We start from the raw sequence: 18,170 nt of genomic DNA, 5'->3' as shown, positions 1-18,170 counted from the left end.
TTCTTTTTGTTTTCCTTTAGACAAAAAACTTTGATGCATGGAACTTGAACCCTTAACTTTCTAGTTTTTATTTTTTTTAATAACACGAGGTGCAACTTGTAAATTGGAGTGTCTTAGCTCCTGAAAAAAACAAGGTTGGGAGAGAAAAAGTAAATATAGTAGGGCTTTTATTAAACATAATAAAAACGTTAAAAAAAAAAAACAAATTTATTAAGTTGAAAAAAAAAATACAAAAACTAACTTTGACATCAATAAGCTAAGCTGCTTATTTTAACTACACAAATATCTCACCCGAATTTCAAAAACTCTTTTTGAAATCCACCTCAACGAAATTTAACTTCAAATTAGAAGCCAAATCTCGAACAGGTTTAAACAAAAGTGGAGTGGAATCGAAAAAGTATCACATTTTTGATACTTAAATTGACTATTACCGAGTTTCCCGTCTGTGTATGATAATTAGAATTCGTTAATTATGATTGTCATTTATCAACAATCAACTTGGCCGATTCCAATCCTGAGTCTTGATTGAAGTTACGTTAAATAAATCATCAAAGTTGGTTGAAATATTAAACAATTGAAACTCATCCCAATTTAAAAAAAAAATCAAAAACTTTAAACTTGTTTCTTGATCAAAAAAATATAAAGTTGCTGTCTGAGAAAGAGGGAGTTAGGAATTGTTTGATTGTATTGCATATTAAAGTATCTCAAAATAAATACAAAATTCTTTCTGGTTTTAAAATATTCTAGTTTGCGTGCAAGTTTATGTAGATATTATTTAGCTGTAGAATTTTGTTTATACTATTTTAGTGAATGAAGGTAGAATAATAAAATTATTTATTTCAATAGATTAGTACATTTCAATTAAGGACGCTGATATGCTAATGTCTAGCATTGGTTTAAATTGATTGTTAATTACGATTCCGATACTATTTTTCAAACAAACCGGCAAATGCATAAATGTTTGCATTTTAATGAGTTATATAAATAAGTGTAACGAGTTCATAACTTATCGGTTGTGGGTCACTACCTATTTATTTGAGATGTAAAACAGTGAGATGATGATGGAAATTTGTTTATTATGCTAAATGACAATGGACTACGAAAAATTAAATAAATAAATTGATTTACTAATTTTTTCATTTTTGAAAAAATACGACCTTTTTATATGCCCGCTGAAAAAAGTTCCATATAAAATATAATCGCTCTGTTCTAAGTTTTAAACAGTGTGGTAAACAATTTTTCATAATTAGCCCAATTCTTAATATTCCCGGGGAAAACAATTCCCCGGGAGATTTGATCTCCCGAGAGTAAAATTCTCTTATTCCGAATTCCCCGGGAGACAGTTTTTCCCTTCAAACTCGGGAACGAAAATTTTGTATGTTCGAAACAGCTGTTCCGAAGTATTTGACACAAGAATGTACATAATCGTAGGTGTACAAAAGTTTCAGAAAAGGAAAACAAACATTTTAAAATTGATATTAATGCATAAATAAATGCATATTTAAGTAAATTAAATTAAAAAATGGTCAGTATTGCAGCAAGAGTCTTGTTTGAAGAGGAGTTAGAAGAACATCAAAGACCAAGGGTTGTTGGAAGATCCTTGAGGGATAGTTCGAACCCTCTGGAGTTGCCTCAATGGTTGTAAGTACTTTTAAATTCACAAAGATTTATTCTAAATTTGTTTTTCTAGTTTCATTAAACAACTTAATGCTTAGGTTTCAAAAGTATTATAGAGCTAACAAGGTTGTGTTCAAGTATTTGCTGGATATTCTCTCTAGGTCCTGTGATCCAGCTAAAAAAAGTTTTGCGATTCCACCAATAACAAAATTGAGTGCTTGTTTGCGTTTCTTCGCTGAAGGAGGATTCCAAACGGGGTGGGAAAAGACTACAATGTTGGACTGGCCCAACCTAGTTTTAGCAAAGTGCTTGCCGAAGTCTTAAACGTTTTGGAGGAGCAACTATGTCCAGAATGGATAAAAGTATGCCAAACGGCCTTTCACAATGGGCCATTAAACTGGCCTAAGTGTGTCCGTTTCCATCTTGGACAGCCACTATAACCTATATGCCAAACGGCCGCAGAAAAAAGAAGAGTTGCGCTGGCCTTCTACTCAAAACATAACTTTCCTGGCATTGTAGGGTGCGTTGATGAAACGCACATTCGGATCATTGCCCCATCTGTAAACAAACATTTATATTATAACAGAAAGGGAACATACAGCCTAAATGTTATGCTAGTTTGTGATGATCAACTAAGAATTCAATACGTTGATGCCTCCCATCCAGGCGGCTGGACAGGTTCGATTTCCAAATATAGGAGGTATTCTTCAGCAAGCAATTCCGTTGGGGATGGAGAGGAAATGGTCACTTTTTTGCTGGCTCTAAATTTTCTTTATTGGATTTCCTTTTCCTTTCATCCAGCCCAAACGTTGTTGCAGGAACACCTTCTACGGATTCTTTCATTCCAATCAAAACATAGATGGCCTGTTCGTAGTCCGAAAAAGGTTGCTCCTTATTTGGTCCACCACCAGTCCCATTCCTTGCTTTTAGGTTCGCAGCCGCCTTTGATCGAATATATTTTTTCTGATTACTCCAAACCTATGATTATATATGTACATGTAAATATATGTTATTAAAAATAAATCTACTGAATTTTTGTTTAAATGTTTATTTTTTTCCATTCTGTTTGTGTTTTTCTTGGTGGTCCACAATTCAGCTTATTTTCCACCATTTGCCAAAACAATGCGACTTCCTCCTTTGTTTTCTTGGGAAAGCCACACGCAATATCGCATTGAGCCTCCATCAAATTTAAAAGGATTTCAAGCTGACCGGACCCTTGTTTGCTGTTTTTGACCTTAACATATTTGAAATGTTATCAATTATTATTGCAAAAAAAAGAAAAACATACATTTTATTTTGTAACTCTCCAGCTCAATTGTTGGGAAATATTTCCCCGGGAATTACCATTTAGAATTGGGCTGAATAATGTTCTTCTCTTGAATCCAATGGTTCAAGTTTATTCAGAATTAATTAATTAGGGCATAGACTCGACTCTATTCTCTTAATACTTGAAGCTCGAATATGCTTCTTTTTCCTGGTGGTAAATGATTTGGATGACTTCTTGTTGTCAAGGTATAGAGGGGATTTAAAATAGAGCTCCCCATTACATGTGCAATTAAATACTACGCGGATAGTAATACATGGGCCTTTATACTTTTACTTTATTTATTCGTGTAATGGAAATGAGATCGCCAAATCCTTTTCCCACCGAGTTACAAGTAACCTCCCCGAAGTTCTCTGCCGCCAACACAATGTATCGAAAACCAGTGGCAACATTGCCAAGGTGCAATCAGAGAAGCCGCCTCTGATGTGCTGGGTTTCAAGAAACCACCAACAAAGAACCCCTGGCTTGATGAGGAATGTCGACAGCGGCGGCGCGGCGCTGCATAAAAGGACGAAGGCTGCTCATGAGCTCTACTAGCAGAAGAGGCAAAAGGAACACCGATTTCTCAGAAGAAAAAAGAGAGGGCATGAGAAGCGTGCGTTCGAAGATGCTGAGAAGTTTAAAAACAGGAATGAAGTTCGAAAGTTTTATGAACTGGTGAAACGAAATTCACAGGTACATAAACCTAGAACCGAAGGCTGCAAAGACGAAAGGGAAACATCATAGTGGATATGGAAGGACCACTTCTGCAGACTGTATAATGGTGACGACGAACCAAATACCGGTGTCAGGCAGGATGATCCATTCAACATAGACGACGAAAGCCAACAATCCCGTCCTCCCAACTTAGACGAAGTAAAGGTTGCCATATTTAAGCTGAAGTCTAATAAAGCCGCTGGAGCGGATAACTGGAATGCCAAGTTCTTTAAAGCAGCTAGAAATAAGTTGGTTAGGAGCATGCACCAACTTATCTGTAAGATATGGTCGGAAAAAAGCATGCCCGGTGAATGGAACCTCAGTATTGTTTGCCCGATCCTGAAAAAAGGAGACCCTCTTAGCTGCACCAACAAAATCTCGAAAAATCTCCGTGTTCGTTTTTACTTCTAAAATCCAGCAAACTTTATCGCTTACGTTTAAAATTAATATCTATCCACTTTATTTTGTTTAATGATCTATATAGATTAAAAACTTCCTATTTATTTTTTTAAGTCTTACAAAATATTTGAATAACATTTCACTTCATTAAGATGAGTTATTACATAGTACTTTCAATCGGGTAACGCAAATTTGTAAGCTATCAAAAATTTCGTGTGATTAAGATCCGTAATAAGAGAATAATTACACGTATATTAAATACACTGATATTTTCTTGGGCTATTTTTTTTACAAATACACGCACAAAATATTAAACTCTTGTTTAAAACGTTTCAATATTAGAGCGGGTTACGATCTGATTTAGAATCGCAGACGTTTTAAGTTTCGCAGCAATCAACTCACATGTCCCGAAAACTCTTTTATTTGTATGTTTATATGTACATATAAAGTGTAATATTGTATTTATCTATTTGTCTTTGCCTTCGAATGTTTCCATTCACAAAACAATTTGCATCTTTAGACTTTTAGTAGATTCTCTGGATATAAAACGTATTATGCTTACAAACGAGAATCTGTTTGTTTATGGAATATTTGTGAAAATATTAACTTTTGTATCTACATACACTGCCGCTCATCTGAATAGCTTCACTGTTTTTTTTAATCTTACTGCAAGGCTCTATGCATATATATGTTAATCATTTGGGTTATGTAAGTAATGAAAGAGAATAATTATGCGCTTAGTTTGGGACAAATAATTTTCTATTAGGGCTTACCGTAATTCTTACTGAACAGCTAATTTAATTCCTTACAATTAGCCAGAAAAAAAGGTAGTTTTATTGTAAGAAATTAATTTTAGCTGGCCATTGGGGATAACGGTAAGTTTTAATAGAAAATAGTTTGTACTAAAATAGACAAATAATAATACTATCTTAATACAAACAAATATTAAACAGAAATGATGGCCATACATATTCAGAGATTCTTCATTTAAAGTATGAAAAACAGTGAACCAAATCAGATGAGCGGCAGTGTATGTGTACATTCTAAAAAATAAACAACTCGGACATTTATTCGAAGCTACTTTTGTTTTTTCTTTCGAGTTGCGAAGTTGGTCTAATTGATTTATCGTTAAAGAGTTCAGATATTTGAATTCGCATGTTTACTGTAGATTCGAAAAAATGGTAAAACAGGGAAAGCTTTCCTTAAGTTCCTGAGTTCTTGGTGTGATTGAATTTAAAACAAAAATCGAAGGCTATTACGCGTTCATAAATTATGTGAACTTTGAATATGTTTTTTTTTTTAATTTTTAATTCTAAAATATTGTTAGGAAAATACAAAAAATTAAACACAATGTTGTCCAGTTTATTATTTTTAGGTAATTTTGAAATCACAATTTGTAAGCTTATTTTCAAAATCTTAACAACTGTGTGATATCATTTTCTGTTACGCCCCTTTTTTCTCTGTGGAATTTGCTCTTCATCTGAACTATTGGATTCTTCAATTACCCGTATGGACCGTCTTGATTTTTGTTTCGATGAAGATTGTGTGGGCTTTGATGAACTTGGTGCTGGTCTACGTTCTTCCTCCGAAGACGTCGTTTCCGCAGAACTTTCTTCACTTTCTGATTCTTCTTGAACTTTTTTGCGACCTCCCTTTTTAGGCTGTTTCTTTTTTGTTTCTTTCCTATTTACTTTTCTGTTAGCATTGGTGGCTTCCGCTCCCCGACTTTCGGCGTTTTCACTCAAATTTGGGTCGGCAATATCATCTCTTACCTCAAGGCATTCATTAAGGCGACTCTCGAATTCTGTTATTATGGCTTTAAGCTCCGGCTTCGCCATTTTCGAGGTATTTGTAATAATCGTCTTAAAAGCTTGATACACCTCATCAACCTGAACTTTGTCCTTAAACTGTTGAATGTTGTCAATTAGTTTCTTAATGGTTTTTTCGTTGTAATTCAATAAACTTAAGCAGAAGGAAATGTCGCGCCACTGCCTCTCCTCAGTTGTTACTTTGAATCGAAGACACAACTTTTCAACCAAACTCTCGACTTGTCGGTCTTTTTGAATGAGTCCTAAGATGTATCGCATTATAATTCGATATTTCTCCTCTTCGATGTTTATGTTGGTGTCGCTTAGTTTGGAAATTATGTCAGGTAGTACGTTATATAGGATATTCGATTTATTTGCTATTTCTTTGAAGAATTGTTGAGTTATATCCTTGATTTCGTCATGTGGATCAACAATACACATGGCCAAGTCGGCTATCTGACCCTTAACTCGGATCATTTCGTGCAGAATCAAGTGACTTAGCATCTTAACGGCGGTCAGTCGAATCTCATCGTTAGATTCATGTAGCGTTGAATAGAAGTGACCGGTCCATGGTTCAATAGCGTTTGGGAAACGGAAAGTAAGATCGGAAAGGCCTACAACAATGTTGCACTTGATTTTGGTGTTCTTTGTGCAGTTCAGAATGTTCATCAGAAAAGGCATTCGAGTCTCGCAAAACTTCGACGAAACCGACATAAAACGAATGAGAGTCAACGTGGCTGCCTGCTGCAAATGCAAATCTTTATACTTCGAAGGATATTTGCAGATTTCCGTCACATACGGCACCATTTTGGCCAAAAGACTCTTTTCATCATACAAAATGACATCTTCGCATATGTGATTAATAAGTTCTGCAATGCTGTCTTCTGCAGTTGCTCCAACAAGATCATCGTCAGGCTTAAATATATAAAAATAAATAAATAAAATCAATTAAAATTAAAACTATTCTGTACCTCCTGTTGGGGCTCAGCAGTAGTTCCCGAAAGTCTCTTCAGAGATTCGGTTGCGGACATGTTATGATTGGTTTTTCTTTTATTCTGATTGAAAGCAGCGTTTTTCTTTTTGGCATTTTTCTTTTCCTCCGTGAGTTCTTGTCGGAATTTCATATTATTATACACATCAATATCGAGGAATATCATCTCTTTCATTGTCATGTGCCCGATGAGGAACATAAAGCGAGATAGTAAGAATGTTGGCATTCGCATTTTCACAGCATTCGGCTCTTCAGTGCCACTTTGCTGGCTATCGGAAACCTGGGAAAATTGTGTGGCACGCAATTCATCTACCTTGATTACAAATTCTTTGAATTTACGCGACAATTCAACAACTATGTTTTGTGAAATGATATCAGGTTGCTGACACAGATGGTAGAAAAATTCAATCGTTTTCATTGTCAATTTGTCAAAGTCTGGAACTCGTGGATGGAAGAAGAACTTTTGGAAGTACGTTACAACATTCTGGACGAGAGGATTGTCGGCTTCCATCCGTTTGTAGTATTTTGAGTTAGTCGATTGATCAACTGAATTCAAAAGGAACTCCAAACAACCGGTATAGAGGCGGGGATCTTTTTTAGACCGATCACTCAGCAATATCGTTTCGATGGTGGGAATGTTCGACGATGCAATGGAGGATTTGGCATTGGAAGCCATTATAAGCAGTTGCAATGCCTGGCGAGATTCGTTTTCGGTTGTGTTTTCGAGTTTCAAGGTAAATCGCTCAAAGAGGACTTGAATAATAACAGAATCAATATCGTCACTTAGTACCCATTCTCGCACTAAACACTCCATTGCAGTATAGTGTCCGTAGAGTAAATCGTCAAAGAATCTACACAGATTTTGAACAGCCTTAATCGCGTGAGCTCTGTAACAGAAAAAAGGAAATACACATGTTTTGTTGCTTAGATACATTTCCATACCTTCCTGTCTCGTCGGTGGTAAACAGAACTTTTTTGTAGGCGTTTGAAACAGCATCCCGTTTTTCTTTATCACTTGACCACACCAAGTACAACATGCGGCGCATTCCACACTCTGTTCCTTTGATACCGAAAAGGTATCCAGTTGTGAAAAGATCAACTGCTTCGAACACATCACTGTTTGTCTTTGAAAGTAGCATCTCTTGGATTTTTGGCACTGCTTTTGTGATAACCTTTGAGAATTCAATGGAATCTTGAAGAAATTGAACCGTTTTTATTTGTGTTCCAAACTCTTCGTTCTGTAAAAAAAAAAATATTTCGACGTGATGAAGGCGATATTTAAAATAACATTAATTTCAAATAGTCTAATACTTTTCTAGGTGAAATAAATATTCGATATATTTTTTTTCGAAAACGACGTGTCCATTAGTTTCATATGCCTCATATTCAAAAATAGCGAACTTATGTCCTGCAGAAATCTTGGACAAGACATATGAGCAGTGCCCTGGCTATGACATTAAAATTGTCTTAGGAGATTTTAATGCCAAGCTAGGAAGAGACGACATCTTTGGTGGGATAATCGGGAGATACAGCCTGCACGACACTACCTCCGACAACGGATTCAGGCTGGTTGATTTCGCTGCGGGGCGAGACGTTCTGGTAGCTAGTACGCAGTTCACGCATCTCAATATCAACAAGGGGACATGGAAATCACCTGATCAATCAACCGTCAACCAGATTGACCACATTGCGATCGACTCACGACACTTCTCCAGTATCCAGGATATCCAAACATTCCGAGAGGCCAACATTGACGCGGACAATTACCTCGTTGTAGCCAAGGTACGGCTACAGATATCCCGATCCAAGCCAAAACAAGGAAGTACTGTGAGAAGATTCGACGTTAGACGGCTACAATCGCAAGAGACTGCCATGTCCTTTTTCGATCGAGTCTCTAATAACCTCTTAAGGAGTCCTATGCCTCCTGCGTTAAGCATTGAAAACCAGTGGCAACATTGCCTTGCAGCCATCAGAGATGCCGCCTCTGAAGTGCTAGGTTTCACACGGCCACCACAGCGAAAACCCTGGTTTGACGACGAATGCCGGCAAGCGCACGCAGCGAAACAAGAGGCATACAAAACGGCGCTGCACAAAAGGACTAGAGCTGCTCGCGAGCTCTACGAGCAGAAGAGGAGAGAGGAACACCGGCTTCTTAGATGGAAAAAAAAGAGAGCACGAGAAGCGCGCGATCGAGGAGATAGAGGGATGTCACAACAGAAATGAGGTTCGTAAATTTTACCAAAAGGTAAAAAAACCTCCCAAGGGTACCAGCCACGAACCGAAGCCTGTAAAGACGATCAGGGGAACATCGTAGTAGAACCGCAATCCATGTTGAGAATATGTAAAGATCACTTCTCCAAATTATATAACGGTGATGACGAACCGAATTACGCTGTAAGGGAGATAGAACCACTCAACCTCGGCGACGCAGATCAACAATTCCGCCTACCCGACCTTGACGAAGTGAAGATAGCTATATCTAAACTTAAGTCAAACAAAGCTGCTGGAGCTGACGGCATCGCTGCCGAACTATTCAAAGCAGCAGGCGATGACTTGGTACGGAGCATGCACCAACTCATGTGCAAAATATGGTCGGAAGAAAGCATGCCCGATGAGGTGAATCTCAGCATAGTGTGCCCGATACATAAGAAAGGAGACCCTCTAAACTGCGCCAACTACAGAGGCATCAGTCTCCTTAACATTGCGTATAAGATGCTCTCTCCGAATTATGTGAACGTCTGAAGCTATTCGTCAACAACCTGATTGGTCCTTATCAGTGTGGCTTCAGACCAGGAAAGTCCACTATCGACCAAATATTCACACTACGGCAGATCTTGGAAAAAACCCAGGAGCTTCAAATCGATACCCACCATCTCTTTATCGATTTTAAAGCCGCGTATGACAGCATCTATAGGGAAGAGCTCTACCCAGCAATGTCTAGTTTTGGCATCCCTGTCAAACTTATCCGTTTGTGCAGAATGACGATAGAGAATGCACGCTGCTCTATCAAGGTCGGAAAAGATCTTACCGATGCATTTGATGTCAAAAAAGGTTTTAGACAAGGCGATGCACTGTCATGCGACTTCTTCAACATCGTTCTGGAAAGAATTGTGCAAAACTCAACCGTCAACACTAGAGGCACAATCTTCCAAAAATCCATCCAATTACTCGGATACGCAGATGATATTGACATAATTGGAAGATCAAGAATGATGTCTGTGGAGCGTTTTTGAGCATTGCGACGGAAGCGAAGAAGATGGGTTTAGTGGTCAATGAGGGCAAGACCAAGTATATGTTGTCATCAAAAAAGGACACTGAACGACGACGTCTTGGACAAAACGTCACCATGGACAGCTATAACTTTGAGGTAGTTAAGGACTTTGTCTACCTAGGCACCGCAATTAATGCAGACAACGACACCAGCGCTGAAATCAAACGAAGAATAACTCTTGCAAATCGCTGCTTCTTTGGACTTAGAAGGCAATTGAGAAGTAAAGTCCTCTCTCGAGCATGTAAAATCACCATCTATAAGACACTCATCATCCCGGTTCTCATTTATGGCGCTGAGGCCTGGACCCTGTCAAAGAAAGATGAGAGCGTCTTAGGATGCATTGAGAGAAAAATTCTTCGGGTGATTTTTGGTCCCGTACGCATTGATAACGACGAACTGTACGGGCTGTACAGCGACAATGACCTAGTTAGCAGAATTAAAGTCCAACGGCTTAGATGGCTCGGTCATGTAGCGGATGGACATCAACGCTCCAGCCCGGAAGGTCTTCGAATCCAATCCCGAGGGACGGCGCAGTAGAGGAAGACCGCGACTCAGGTGGCGCACGCAGGTGGGAGAGGACCTCAACCAACTTGGCGTGCGAAACTGGAGACAGCTAGCTAGGGACCGAGCTGGCTGGAGACGCTTGTTGGTTAAGGCCCAGGTCCGCCCGGACTGTAGCGCCACCTTAAGTAAGTAAGTAAGTAGAGCTGCGTGGAGAACAGGATATACGAGATGTTAAAAGATGTGGATGTAGTTCAAAAAGTTAAAACACGTCGATTTTAATAGCTTGTCCACATCGAGGGAATGGCCAAACACGCTTCAACTAAGACGATCTTTGTACCCCATCCCCAAATGGGCCAGAGCAAGAGTTCAGTTTAAATACGAAGCCATCGCCGATGCCGTTGGCCTTGATCTGGATAACTAGGATTGTAGAGGATATATGGCAGTCGTGTCTCAGCTAGAGAAGCTTCATGGTTAAAGAAGCTGATAAAGTAAATTAATATAAATACACTTTAACTTACACTGTCACTACATCCGTTTGCCAAAAACATATACGATTTAAGTAGAGCTATGTAGTACGCACACTGTTCTTCTAGTTTTAGACTATGCCTATTTTGAAAGAAAATTTATTATGTTTTTTGTGTTTAATTGAAGTATGAATAATAGAATCAAATTAACCTTAATTCAGAATTGCCAGCCACAAAATCAGCTTTCCTCACAAGCCCGACAGCATCTTTATATTTCTTCTCAATCAATAATCCTGAAATTCTGGAAACAAGATCTTCATAATTTTCTTGAGTCTCGTGTGATTCTTGAGTACCTAGAAGAAAAGAATAAGGTTGAAATTAAAGAACAGATATTCCAAAAAATAGTACTTACATTGAACAAGATTTTCTTCGACAAACGGAAACAGCTCTGGTATTATCGTATTCCATTCCTCGTCCAATTTTTCAGCTTTTTTTCGTTCCTCGGCCAAAACTTCACTGAGTTGCTCCATTTTGGCACATTCTTCTTCATGTTTCTTAATTAATTCTTGCAAAGTTAGCTTAGCTGCAAATGGATTTCGCTCAAGAAACGATTTAATTAAAATCACTGCATTCTTTCTAACACTGGAAGTTTTATCCTCCAAACGATCAACCGTTTCACTGAGGACTTTATGCTGAAATGACAGAGGCACAGCGTTTTCCTCCTTCATATGGGTCCAGATTTGTAAAACTTTAGCACGAACATGCGCCGAAACGTCGTTTATGTGAAGCAGTAGATTCTCCAAAAATTCATCTCGCGCTTCTTTCAAATCTTCGGTCAACTCTTCCGAAGTCAGTTCACCGATTATGGCTTCACCCATTATTTGTAATATACAATTACGGAGCACGTGTGATTCACAATTCAATAGCTCTTCGCTCAGTGTTGATAAATGGGGAATCATCATTTTAGGCGATGTGCAACTCAATTCGGTAAGAAAATTTGAAAAATTTCTAGAGATCGCTGTGTCTGCCGACTCAACAGTCAACGATTCAACAATGTCTCGGATAAGAACAGAGAATATGGTCGATATGCCATAGTCTTCGTGCAAAAGGTGTATGCCGTTAGCGATGGGAGCTGCAGCGTTCTCACAAGTTCTTAAGATTTGTAGAATACGCACAGGAAATGTTATGGCGTGATTAAAACGCTTAATTGCAGTACCAAAAATTTGAAACAATGTATCACTTAAATGCTTTTCCCGAGTCGCTGAGGTTTGCATTTCAAGCGTACGATAGGAAATGTCTGTGAGTAGGCTGTAAAATATATTAAAAGAATTTTGTTTTAAATGAAAAATACATACAACTATTCATAAGAAAAGGAAAGCTATTATTATTTGTTTTAATACAAAAGGGCAAATCAAGAGGTAAGAGTTTCCTTAAAACAAAAATAAGACGAGAGTCTTTGGATTTATATTATAGGGTAATAGCATTTAAAGTCAGACGCCTTCAACAGTAGCCAGACAGACTTAGGAACATACACTACCGGTCAAAAGTTTGAGACCACCTCTGAAATTTGAGAAATATCGAGTTTTAACCCCTAAACTGAAGTTTTAGGAAAAAAGTTAATACGTAAAAAAATTGAAGAGCATGTCTAGTTGTAAATGATAGAAAAATATAAACTAGTTTTGTGCTAAACATAAATGTATTTATTTAAAAACCAATAAAAGCTCTAAATTGAGTTTTCATCAACAAACCCTCCTTTAAATTCAATAATTTTTTTTACAATTCTGGGCAATCTTCTTACAAGGTTTTGTATTTTTTCTTGTGGAATATTATTCCAGTAATTTTGTAGAGTTTCCCAAAGAGCAGATTCCGATGTTATGTGGTGATTCCGGACATTTCTGTCAAGCTCTTCCCATAAGAGCTCAATTGGGTTAATATCTGGAGACTTACTTTTAGAATTTCCTCATCTTCTTTTTGTTTCAGGTATCCCCGACAAAGTTTTGAAGTGTGTTTCGGGTATTTTCTTTCTGGAATACAAAACCTTCACCGATTAATAGGAGTCCAGATACCAAAACGTGGTCTTCCAATATAGTTTTATAGACTTCTTTATCCATTCTTCCGATCACTCGTGTGAGATCTCCTACTTCATCGAAGGAAAAAAATACCCACACCATTACTGAACTGCCTCCATGCTTTACAGTTGGGACCAAACAGTCTGGTAGCATCTTCTGTTCAGCACTGCGCCTGACGTACACTCTGCGATTTGTGCCAAATATCTCAAACTTAGACTCATCGCCCCATAAGACTCTGTTGAAGTCTTCATCTGCCCAATTCTTATGGGTTTTGCCCCATTCCAAGCGTTTGTACATGTTTTGGGGTCGTAGAAGTGGTTTCCGCATTGCAACGCGCCCAAAAAGTCCAGCATGCCTTAGCTTTCGTTGTATCATTGATACAGATAATGGTTCTTCCCAAATTTCATTGATCTCGGCGCGTATTTCTGGCGCTGTTTTCTTCCTAGAACGCTTGCTAATGGTGATGATATGCAGATCTTCGGCTTTCGTCGTAACTCTAGGTCGTCCTGACCTCGGTTTATCCTTAAAACCGCCGGTACTAGAGTAACGCTGTATGGTCCTGATAACTGCTCCTTGGGATATCATCTTTTTTGTGGCGATTTCTCTTTGCGAATAGCCTTATTCAATAAGGGTCATAATCGCAGATCGAGTTTCAATAGTTAAATCATTAACTTTTCCCATGATGCGCACTTTGTTTACTGGAGAAGATTACAGTCTCAAATAAATTTTCAAATTTTACATTTTTTTACCTTTTAATATTACCCCAGTCATAAAAAATTCCAATTTGAATGTAAAGTCATAAAAAATAAAAACTATGGAAAAGAAAGAAAGAGTAATTCTTTAAAGAGTACGGAAATTTTGAAAAACTGATGGTCCCCTTAAAGGTCTTTTTTTCCTAATCCATTACACTTCGTCCAACAAAAATTGTATGAAAGAAAAAATTGTCAAAGGTTTCCGTGTTGCATATTATAAAATTTCAAAAAGCTCTGATAAAAATTAGAAGGGCTACCATCAACAAACAATTATTGATCGAATTCTTAAGATGCCAATCACAAAAAATAACATCTGTAATAAGAAAATTACAGAATTTAAAGCTTTAAATAAAAAAAAATGTCTGCAAATGAGAGAAAAAAAATGTGTAGTGTTATAGTTTGCTGGTGAATTGTGACCTTATTTCATTATCCTTTAAAACCCAGCTCTAAATTTAAAACACTTCGTTCGTTTATTGCAATGGATAATGGTTACTTTGTTGAGATGTAGATAGAGCGCTCAGAATATAGGAAACTATTGAAGTTTATTATGTGTGTAACGTGTTAGCTCGAAATTCGCAGTACTCAGGAGAGGCACGGACATTCAGTCGGTCGGTTGGTAAAAGGATGAATGAAGATAAGATTTATACGCATTTTTGAAACCTTTTGCATTTTAGAATCGCTGTTGTAGATTCTTGTGCAAGAGTGCTTTTAGAAACCATTAGTGTTTCAACATTCAGGGCTTACTAGTAAGTCATGTTTGTAGAATTTGTTCATAACATAACTAAAAAAGTTCTAGGCCTATTTTCTTAAACCAAAGTGCTTTTTATTCAGTATGAAGTGCTTCTCTATGTGAACTTGTACTACCTTTATTTATACATTCTCAAATGGCAAAATGGCCCTCAACGAATAATGAACAAGTAGAAAACACGAGGAATTAAATATTTAATTCCATCCAATAACATACAAATAGACATTACCTTAAGTTTCATAGTTATATGTACAGTGCTCGACACGAATTTAGCACATCGAAAAGAGTACAAGTTTTTTTCTAATTTATATTCTTTATTACTTGCAAGTAACGGTTCATTTTTATGTTGTTACTATGGCTACCTTATATGGTAATAAAAATGTGTAAATGATTGAAAAGTTAAATACCGTTTTGCGAAAAATGAATAATGTCTGTTATTTGTTAGTCCGTTTTACAATCAAAAAGTGTATTTTTAATTTTTGTTCTTTTTTTAAGAAAATAATAATTTTTGAGGTAATTAAATAGTCTTTAATTGATCTATATTAAAAAACTTAAAAAAAATGAATTAGTCATGGTGCTCAAAGGAAAAAAGTATGATCTTGAAAATGAAGTCAAAAGGTCGGACGGTAACAGACATTTCTAAGTTGTTAGAATGATACAGGAAGCTGGTTTATAATGCCCTTCGTCATTTCAAAAAATTTGGAGTGATTGAAAACGTTAAACAAAACCCCCGGGCCAGAAAGACAACTACAAATGAAGATAGAATTATTTATAGGTAATAGACATATAAATAATTAAACGATCCGTTTAAGACCTCCAGTTCCATTCGAAGCGAACTTTTAACGAAACATGGAGTAAATGTTTCCTCAAGCACCATAAGACGCCGAAAACAATCTACGTGGGTGCGTTGCTCAGAGAACACCTCCTTGTTTCAAAAAAATATCTGAAATCTAGGTTACAGTTTGCCAAAACTCACCTAGACAAACCAATTAGTTTTTGGAAAAACATGTTCTGGAGCGATGAATCGGATGGGAAAAATACGCCATACAGTCCAAAAAACAGGGAATATGATCCAAGGTAAACCATTAATGCTGTGAAACACGGTGGAGGCAACGTTATGGTCTGGGCTGCTTTTTCATGGTACGGCGTTGGCCAAATAGTAAAAATTGACACCAAAATGGACCAGAACGTGTACAGAGATATCCTGTTGGATCATATGATACCCTACGCAGAAGACAATTTGCCGTTATTATGGCGCTTCATGCACGACAACGACCCTAACGTTTTGAAGTGGCCAGAACATTCACGCGATCTTATCCCGATCGAGAATTTGTGGAATGATGTTGAGCATCACATTGAGCAAAAAAAAAACAACAAATTTAACACAATTGTGGTAGGAAATTCAAAATGCCATTAGTATGCAATTCGTAAATCACCATGTGAGGCTTTGTTTATTTATTTATTTATTTATTGCCTATAAGTATAAACTTTACTTTCAATTTTTGAAACTATTTTTTTTTTACTGAAAGAAACAATAATTTCTTTAAGTTCAGGTATTCCAATTACATATGTTATCATTTCAACTAATAAACTCCTACTGGGTTTAAATTAAGCAAATTTACACCTTTACTTTATGAAAAAAAACCTTAATAATATTATGGGTCGCAATAGGTTTATAGTCTTATTTGGGTACTTACTTAACAAATGCCTCCTCCGGTATTGGTGGATTCCACAAGCGTTCCAAGGGTAACTGCATCAAATTGAATATTTGCACCAGAAACTTATATCTCTTTTGTTCCCAATCTGGATGAGATTCAAGATCAGGACCATTCTTTTTTCCTTTTTTCATGTTCCCGGCTTGAACAATCACTTGATCAATAGCTTTGACTGTATTAACAAAAAGGTACATCGTCATTTTTATAAGATTCAAATAAGCATTCCGATCAGGTGCTCCAGGGACTGCATCAGTGGTTGCCAAGAACTGCGATAATTTTTGTCCCATTTTATCGGCAGTTACAAAAAGCAAGTCGAAGGTCCTCATAAGATAAATAACCTGTGTTGTTGCGGCATTTTCCAAAACCGAAAAGAACGTGTCGAAATTGTCAAATATGTAAAAAGGATCTCCACCATTAGTAATAGCTTTTCTACATTCTGAAAACAAACAAACATTAAACATATAATTGAGAAATTTAAGTAAGATATGTTGTATTTTTGTTTGGCGCAAATTCTCACCTCTTAATTGATCTGGAATATCATTGGGGGAATAGACATGTTTAACATAGTAATTGTCCCCTTCTGAATTTAACAACTCAGAGTTTGAACACGGTATAACAAATTGAAAATTCATTGCAAAATAATACTTTTTACAAGAAATAAATATAAATAAACGAATAACTCCGCTAGCTTGGGTTTGTTTTTGGCTCCTTGTCGCTTCGCTTCGCTGTACCCGTTTTCGTTTTGAAGTTTGTTTTGGAATTTCGGCTGGGATAAGAAAAACCGTCAAATTGAAAAGAATAGGTGTGTTTGATAATGCGAGACTGTGAATTTGTGAACATTTTGGATATCAAGTTACTAAACAGGTCTAATCAAATAAAACAACATTTTTGAAATTGAAAGCGTTCAACACCATGCATTTACCGAACATTTGAGTCCGTTGTTTGGCCAATTATTTTAAAAAGTTTTGCTTTGAGTTCATGTTCATTTGATTGCTATTCAGGGAAATATTTCTTGTCGTTATTACAAGTGTTTTGTTGGGAAATCTATCCATAGTGAAGTAGGATTTTACACGAATAACAAAAACAATATCCATAGTGAGAATAACACCGATAAAAGTTCGTGTAGAATCTCACTATGGATAGGTTTTTGAAAATTATCCATTTTATTAGTTTTAGTTAGTTTTTCTTGTTAAGTTAATTTTGACTTTTGATTTTCACAAAACTTTCTTCTTATTTGTGTTTTTTTTTATTATTATTTTGACAGATCTTCTTTCAGTTGTACCAATTTTTAAATACAAAAATCTGGCCACTGCGGATCGTTTTGTTGGGAATTTCTCACTTTACTATATATGAAATGCGAACAAAACGCACGTATTGAATGTTTAGCAGAAAGGTTGTTTCTATTGTATTGGGCAGGTTGAGACGAAATGAAGGACAAAAAGGTAAGTTGGCTCAACTTTCCATTACCGCAGCATGAATTTCGACTCGCGTTTTTTTTTTTATTTGATAGATATGTGCAAATAAACAATAACTATAGCAATTTTAGAGTGAGGAAACACTTATTTCTATTTTAAATTAATTTTCAAAGTTCATTTTTTTACCTACAAAACACGCAAAAATGGTTGATTTTGACATTTACTCCCTGTTTTTTGTTCATGTTGCCATACTTGCTTTTTTTTGTTGGGGATTTCTTTGATTTTAGTGTTCAAAGGCAAAAAGTTAGTTCACCATACTATGAATTCAAAAAACTTGTTTTGACTCAAAAAAAGAAATAAAAAAGTAGGGTTAAGTCAGAAAAAGAAAATATTGTTT

General features: G+C 36.6%; 1 protein-coding gene across 1 annotated transcript; it reads right to left on the bottom strand.

Annotated features, from left to right (window-relative positions):
* Nucleotides 1-5,377: 5,377 nt before the first annotated feature.
* LOC129940670 (condensin complex subunit 1) lies at nucleotides 5,378-17,096 on the bottom strand. Its single transcript, XM_056049072.1, has 8 exons — nucleotides 16,876-17,096; nucleotides 16,341-16,794; nucleotides 11,487-12,382; nucleotides 11,286-11,427; nucleotides 11,129-11,216; nucleotides 7,778-8,073; nucleotides 6,816-7,722; nucleotides 5,378-6,759 (listed from the first exon to the last, which is right to left on the bottom strand). The coding sequence occupies exons 1-8, from the start codon at nucleotides 16,988-16,990 to the stop codon at nucleotides 5,470-5,472; spliced, it is 4,188 nt and encodes a 1,395-aa protein (XP_055905047.1). The 5' UTR covers nucleotides 16,991-17,096; the 3' UTR covers nucleotides 5,378-5,469.
* Nucleotides 17,097-18,170: the final 1,074 nt, after the last annotated feature.

The sequence above is a fragment of the Eupeodes corollae genome, chromosome 1 (assembly GCF_945859685.1).
Source record: "Eupeodes corollae chromosome 1, idEupCoro1.1, whole genome shotgun sequence".
NCBI classification, from domain to species: Eukaryota; Metazoa; Arthropoda; class Insecta; order Diptera; family Syrphidae; genus Eupeodes; species Eupeodes corollae.
This window is presented reverse-complemented; position numbering and strand designations above follow the sequence as displayed.

Excerpts from the sequence above, each read along its gene's own strand:
- LOC129940670 (XM_056049072.1), bottom strand. The coding sequence starts at position 16,990 with ATGAATTTTCAATTTGTTATACCGTGTTCAAACTCTGAGTTGTTAAAT. Across the intron at positions 11,428-11,486 it reads CGAAGAAAATCTTGTTCAAT|GTACTCAAGAATCACACGAG; the intron begins GTAAGTACTATT and ends CTTTTCTTCTAG. Across the intron at positions 6,760-6,815 it reads CTGCTGAGCCCCAACAGGAG|CCTGACGATGATCTTGTTGG; the intron begins GTACAGAATAGT and ends TATATATTTAAG.